This window comes from Cariama cristata, unplaced genomic scaffold, assembly GCF_000690535.1.
Source record: "Cariama cristata isolate BGI_N322 unplaced genomic scaffold, ASM69053v1 scaffold6175, whole genome shotgun sequence".
Classification (NCBI taxonomy): domain Eukaryota; kingdom Metazoa; phylum Chordata; class Aves; order Cariamiformes; family Cariamidae; genus Cariama; species Cariama cristata.
The window spans coordinates 1-7497 of record NW_009619109.1 but is presented as its reverse complement, the minus strand read 5'-3'; the positions used below and the strand labels follow the sequence as shown (position 1 = coordinate 7497).

At 39.6% G+C, this 7497-nt stretch overlaps 1 protein-coding gene across 1 annotated transcript; it reads right to left on the bottom strand.

Annotated features, from left to right (window-relative positions):
* Positions 1-4476: 4476 nt before the first annotated feature.
* On the bottom strand, positions 4477-6928 carry SEC61G (Sec61 gamma subunit). The gene is made up of 3 exons (XM_009701104.1): positions 6834-6928; positions 5552-5654; positions 4477-4661 (listed from the first exon to the last, which is right to left on the bottom strand). Exons 1-3 carry the CDS (start codon positions 6925-6927, stop codon positions 4652-4654), a joined length of 207 nt encoding a protein of 68 aa, XP_009699406.1. The 5' UTR covers position 6928; the 3' UTR covers positions 4477-4651.
* Positions 6929-7497: the final 569 nt, after the last annotated feature.

The following is a 7497-nucleotide window of genomic DNA, read 5'->3' as shown; positions in this document are numbered from 1 at the left end:
AATCCTTTATTACAATCATTTTGGTACCCATCAAAACTATAAATACTAAATATTAGAAAATAAAAAGGTTGTTTTCTTTGGAAAGCACTTCAGAAAAACAATCTCAAAAGCAAGAACAGGGGTGGGTTTTGTAATAGGTTTTTTCCCAAGGCATAAGCTCTTGCTAGGACTTAACAAATAAGACTGAAAACCATTCAAAAAAGGGGAAATGGATCAAGTATGAACTGATAAAATGTCCCACTTCTTTGACCTCGTAAACTTCACATCATAATGCATGACACAGCAGGAAGTTTTCCTAGAAGCAGGAGGTATGCACATCCTCTTATTGCCTTTACTGGCTTAAACTTAGTTTGTCCCACTAATTACTATTCATTTAGTGAATGGAAAGCATGCATTTTTAATTATGTTCGTTGAAATGTTGCCTGGTTGTGAAACCAAGTACTTGGAATTGGTCCATTTGAGCCACGTGAATCAGCAGTACCAATGTATAGGTTTTGCATTTTTTCACTTGAGCATTTCAAACTGTGATCCTGGCACAGAAGAGAATCTGGTAGCGAAAGAGAAAAGGCTCCATCTAGCGGGCAGGAACCTTTTAGTTAACGGGGGAAAAAAAAGGCTCTCATTTTCACTTAATTTTATGCATGAAGAAATACCGCTTTAGATTTTGTTTCATTAAGCTGCCATGTTGTTCTTAATTCTTGCCTTCTACAGAGCCATTATTTCATATGCAAAGCTGAAACATTAAGAATTATTCTGACAGTCCTGAGCAAGAAGCAATAAATAATACTAAATTAGTGGGTTTATACAGAGGAAGAGTTGATCCACAAAGTTCTTTCTCCCTCTGCTTCAAGCTTCAATATAGAGTAACCGAAATGGATAATTTGTAAGAGTTGATCCACAAAGTTCTTTCTCCCCCTGCTTCAAGCTTCAGTATAGAGTAACCGAAATGGATAATTTCTGTGTCAACAAGCATTTTAAACTATTTAAGGTTCTTCCCTATTTAAAACCGACTGGAAACATTCGTAACTTGACCGTAACACTTAACGCAGTCCTTTGGGAGTATTTTTACACAGGGAACTCTGGCCATGGTTATCTCATCTTCATTAAATGACCTGCCTACCTTCAAAGGGTGGTAAAATCTGGGTTCTCTGGCAACTCAGTCCAGTTTATCAGCTGATGGCATAACCCCATCGGCCTCTGCTGTCTCTTCCAACGGCAAACGCCAAAACTCCCTCGTCCTGGCATTTGTCTAGGAGCCTGCCCTAGCACTGTTGTGTGTCCAAAATTGTCCTGATAGAATCTGGCACCTTTATTTTAGGTACGTATTTGATCTAGTACAGTAGTTTGTTGGGTTTTTTTCCCCCTATGCTGAACTTGTGCACTGCAATGCAGTTACGCTCCAAACTCCTGAGAGATTCAAATAGCAGGACTCTTCAGTTTAAAGCAGTAGTGAAACTCAGGTGTTATTCTCTCATTCCAACCAAACACAGAGAGCAGCTGAAGCCGCCTCTTCAGTTCGTTTCAGGCTAAAAACAAGAGTGGGAGCAGGAACAAGTAGCAGCAAGCACAGATTTGGCAGAAGGGATACTGAACCACATTATATGTCCTGCCTTTTGTCAGACTGTGTCTCATTTTCAAGCCATACAGCCTGGCAAGATCAATTCCTCCGGTGCAGCTTCCAGCAATGGGTAGACGGTGTAACATGCATTGTAATAACACATTACTACACTCAAGTTTACTACAGCCGAGGTTTAACATCCACAATTGGAATATGTCTCCTGTGTAAAGCACAAAATCGAGCTTAATACGTTGTTTTGCGCACCACTTGATCACAGGGAGATCTCCGTTTGCAGTGGGCCACTTGACTGATAGCAAACCCAGAGGATTCCTCCTGCAGTATTAATGTACGATTTGGCAATTCTGAAGGACCACACAGACTTGCTGATCTGCCTGAACAATTCTCCCCAGCTGCAGCTCTCCTTGTATCCTCCGTGGAAATGTTAACTCTGTGGTGCCGGTAACAGCTGCCATTTGGCTTGCTTCTTTTACAGACTAAACCAAAAGATAGTCTTAGAGTTCTTACTCTGAACCTTTATATAAGCAAGGACTAACACAGAACTGATTAGTCTTAAGAGTGTCCTTGGGGAAGTTCCTATGTTTGCAAAATGCGATCAATGCTATCTCCAAAAGGGAGGAAATGGAAGATTAAAAACTGCACTTTTTGGTTTGGGGACAGCTTGTAGGAAGTCTGTGTAACCCTTAAAAAAACATCAGCTAATACAATACCGAATGGTTGTTTCAAACTTCACCCATATTTCAAAATTATCACTACTACCATTAGCTGGGTTAAACTGTCCTAAAATTGACATTAGCTATTTGTTATAATGCCACTTGGTTTCCAATGCACATGGACACCTACCTCACTAGGCATGCAGTAGGAGAAAAGATGCAAGTCAATTTAAAGCAAAAGTTGTTAAATAATACTTTTAGCTGCTGGCCTTTGCTCTAGAACTGTTCTCATTTTGGGAGAGTATAGGCTTGCTGCTGAGCTAAAGCACACCCCATGTTTGAACATACAGTGAGATCCTCTGCCTTGTTTTACTTTAAATGCCTTGTCTAGCACTGGTACTTGAGCTGATGCTAATGAAATACAAATTTCCAGATGTGAAACTCTGGGGAACATTCAACAATCTGCTTTTGTAATAATCTGCTGTAAACTCAAAATGCTAATTTGGGGATTAAGTATTAATTTATTCCCTCTACAGGTCATTGGAGAGTCTCATACAAGCCTTCTAATTAATATTTAATATAGCTATTTTAGATGTTGTTTATCTGGGTTAGATTTACTCAGCTGTTTTTTGCTTCTTTGCGGGAGCAGCAGTCTTTACAACAATAAATGCACATCAATGCATTTGTTTCAAGAGTACCACTAAGTCTCTTACTTATTTTTCATAGCTAACCAGGTGCTGAAGTTTGGAACGCTCATCAGTACTTCCAACACCTATGACAACTCTGGGATTGTGACCATTGAGACGGACAAGCCTTTGCTGTGGACAATGGCTGTCAAAGAAAACATCAGCTACAGCTCCCTTTTCTGATCTGACTCAACTCAAATTACTGCAAAATTTCATTGAGTTACGACAGTAAAGCTTCTATAAAAAGATATAAGCAGGCACCGATTTTATGCATTGTATGGAAAACAAGTCTGAAATAAAAGTTGCTTGAGATCAAATCAAGATTAGTGGCAATAACTGAGTACTTCATTCTGGTACCTCACACTGCTTAATCAGAAGACACATGAGCTGCCACCCAGTTCAATCACAAACAGAAGTGAATGGAAAGAAGCTACTAAATGCTTATGTGGTTAGTTCAGACTATTTTTACAAAGTATTTTCTTCCAATACTGAACTATTTTTTCCCCTTTTGCCAAAAGGAAATACAGTACACAGTGGCATATAGTATAACTATATTAAAAGATCATAGTACTAGGAATAGTTAATCTCTTTTTCCTGTCCTGGTTTGTAACACATGTAGGTGCTGGTGAAGATTTCTCAAGAGTAATAATTGTACTTTTCTTCTTATGAAGCAAGTTTGTGCACTGAAGAAGCTTCAGTTTTGCTGTAATACCAATATCCGGTTTTCCCAGTAGTAAGTGGTTTTAAAGTCTGTAACAGAAGTAGCATTGCAACTTCTGCAAATACCAAATGCTTACAATAAGCTTTATGGAGTGAAATTTAAAATTTCTTAATCTGAGGAGGAAGAGCATTGCATCTACCAGTTTTTAAAATCAAAATATTCAATCATTTAATAATGGAAACTTCCAGGTCAACAAATGCAGAGCCCTTTAGAATTCTATGTGCAGTTGTCTTGCAGAGTCGGTATCCAAAACAGGCGTATACCCTATCCAGCAGCACGAGCAAGCTGTTGATTCACTGAAGGACTGCTTAGTATCTCTGACAACTAGATTAACCTCAAACTGTACACCTCAGTAAACAACTAAGTTTGGCTTTCTTTAATTATGCCATCAGAATAAGGGTGGGAAATGCAAGTTCTTTATTGGATGGAGTTTTTCTCCATAATATAACCTAATAGAACTTCCAAATACATAAAGGAATTAGGGGTAATGACTGTGATTCCAGAAATTAGTGACAAGAATTTCAGTTGATAGACTTTTAAATCACCACTTGAGAGGACACAGTAATGCTGTTTTCTTGCTGTCTACTTTTGCTGGAACAGTGCTGTTTACTAAGCAGTAAATTAAGCACTGAAACAGCTTCTGAAGAGAGGCTGTACAGTTGTTACCCTCGGAGGTTTTCAATACCCAACTGGACAAAGCCTTAAGCAACCTTGTCAGAATGCAACACCGACCCAGCATTGAGCAGGAGGCTGGACTACAGACCTCCCAAGGTTCCCTCCCACCTGAAAGAGTCTATTACAGTTGAAAGAAGTAACAAAACAAACAAAGCACTCTACTACTACAGAAAACAAAAAAGCCCGTAATGTCGACAGGATGAGCGCATACACTTTAAAAGAGGATCAGGATGACAAGAATGTTTGAAAACCCAAACTGAGCTTGTTTAATAGGAAACAAGTTAAAGCTGTGAAATCTTTGCAGCAAGTGTCACAACATCTTGTTCTTCATGATGAATATTCAGCCGCCTCTGTTGAGAGAGCAAAGTCATCAGTTTCAACTAATCAAGTGTGATGAAGTGATCCCATCTGAAGTCTAATTTATCCTCCCACCATTGCCTTGTTAGGACAAACATCACTACCATTACAGCCTTGTTAGGACAAACATTACCACCATTACAGCTTATCTCCTATCTTCAAATATTTCTCCTTGCCTAGAGGACCAAGCAAGCCACATGTCAGAATCACGGAACAGCATTTAACCTGTTCCAGTGCTAGAAAAGGGATTACATCAGCTTTGGAGAACCTGAGGAGTTCTAATTGGTAGTGTTAATATGTCAGTACCATGGCTGCTAGTCCACTTCAGCGTCAAATTTTTCATGCTGCAACATTCATTCCAAAAGGTATTTTATAGCATGCAGCTACACATAAAGCAAAGTTTCAAACACATCTAGCACTCAGTAAATGAAACAAGACCAGCTTTGTTCTGTACCCTGTCACCTTCCAGCACACTCACTCAGTTTCCTCTACCTTACCATCCATGCATTTACTTTGGATACCCAAATTATAAACTGGAAACAGTAAGAGTGTGCAAGATCCAAATAAGGTAAATATTCTATGGTCAAACACACACTGAGGAACTAGAAATCAAAATATTTGGCGTTCAGTTTTGAAGCAGGATACTCAAAAAAAAACCCTGAAGAACTATGGATCTAGTATTTTGCAGCATGCTGAATTAACAACCTACTTCCTCATCAAGTCCTTTGAATCAAGTAATAACTGTCATATCACACTAACGTGTGAAATGCACAGATACTAGAGAAACATGGATCCCGTAGGGCTCACTGACATCCTCTATTTAAAACTGAACAGGTAAAAATGAATGTAAAGTTTAGTGAAATTGAAGGTCATATTTACTTACACAATGATATTGTTGATTGGGATATGGATCAATTTCACAAAGAAACCAATAAATCCCATTATCGCAAAGCCTATTGCTGTTGCCATGGCAATCTTCTGGAACTCTGCAAAACCAAAAAAATTTTAGTTTAAGGAAGCCTCGAGTATGGCACGCAGGAGATGTGGGCTACAGTGCCCAAAGGAGAGATCTCTCTTTAGAATATGGTACTGTTAGCACAGGAAGCAGCTCAAAAGCAATCTGTATTGACCTTGAGAAACATCCACTTCTGAAGAAGACAGATAAGATTTTAAGAGAGAAGATGCTGCTTTCTACAAAGCGTGACTGATCTCAATTTTTTAAAATAATAAGCAGAATCAGAAACAGCCACAGCCCGTTACAATTCGTGGAACATTTATTCCGTTATCTTTCCTTCATACCCCTACAAGCCCTGAAAATAATTCCCAATACAGTATCAAAAATGGCAAAGCTGCACTTATGTCTGTCACAGGAAGACAGCATCCTTAGTACCCGCAAAAATAGAGTACTTAAGTGATATTCTCAATTATTTTAAGGCAGCAACCATGAAGTGGATTAAGAAGGTCAACAACCCTGCCAGTCTGACAATGAATGAAGTTCCTTACTAATCTCAAAAGTAAACTTCATCCTGAGCATGTGAATAAAGCATCATAACTACTACCGTTAAGGACAACCAGTTGCATTCTGGTTGTAGTCATAGCTTCTCTCTGATGCCTTTGAGAAAGTCCAAACCCCTTCTCATCTGTACTTCCAGCAACAAAGTTCTTCCTGTCCCAAGTGGGCAGTCACTGACAACTGTGAAGTACTAATGGGCACTGCAAAAAGCAATCCTAGCTCCTTTCGAGTCTCCTAAAATGAAGTGTTTCCTCCAGAATTTCCCCCAAGTTTACTGCAATCAGTCAAACCTGACTACTGCATTTGTCTTTTCAAAGCGCAAGCAAGTTCTTCTCAGATCAGTTTACCTAATACATGATTATTATTATTTGCCTGTCTCAAAATGGCTAATTTCAGCTACTTAGCCTATTTCCTAAGGCGAGTTTTAGTACCACTCGCGCACCTACACACAGGCCAGAAAAGGACACATTCAAGTTTATTGTACCCAGAACCATAAACCCATTAAAATTTGGACAACTGCTCAAGTTTAAGTCTCATACGGGAAGATGAGAAACATTCACAACAAATGATTCAACAGAAGTGACATATGGAAAGATACGCGCTAAGATGTTAAGATGAAATCAGGATTGTGTTCCGTCTTACTGTGTTTTACCTTTCCTGTCAGGCTTGGTGCATCTTTTAACAAGTCGTATGGAGTCTTTTACAAACTGACGGCTGGGTTCCACAAATTGCATTACCTGATCCATGATTACCTGCAAAGACGAATGGATTAGTATTGGTGGTGCCATGTATATACTAAGAGAGAGATTTTTTTAGTTACAGAAGTAGCCATTACCTACAAAATTTGTATAAGATAACTTAAAATATCATATTCCAACCTGACTGTAGAAGATACTCCACTTTGCACAAAATAAAGACAAGTGTAGCTGTACATAAACATAAGGACCTACAACTGCCGGCAAAAAATATGAAAAATTATGCCTTTCAGCACAGAAAACAGCTCCATCACAGTTTGCTTTCAGCTTATGTCCTACACTCTTTTTCTGAGAACAGTACTGAAGGCATCGAAATAGACAAAAGTTACCCGTTTCAAGAAATCCCCATGCCAAAAGCTGCTGGAAGGCTGGTGAGCACCAAGGGAAATCTTATTCTCCAGACAAGCATCTGCAAGCGCTGCCACCCCAAGCAGGGCACCAGGCTGGAGGGCCCTGCAGTCATTAACCACCACAGACCCTCCGGTATCGGGGTCCCTCATATCGGGCCCCCTCACGTCTCCCTACGACTCCCTCCCTTACCACTGCGGCCGAGGCCGGGCC

What these genes read in the sequence shown, in the direction of transcription:
- SEC61G (XM_009701104.1), bottom strand. Translation starts at nt 6,927, where the DNA reads ATGGATCAGGTAATGCAATTTGTGGAACCCAGCCGTCAGTTTGTAAAA. An exon ending in CACCAAGCCTGACAGGAAAG is followed by an intron (nt 5,655 to 6,833) that starts GTAAAACACAGT and finishes TTGGTTTTGCAG; the next exon opens with AGTTCCAGAAGATTGCCATG.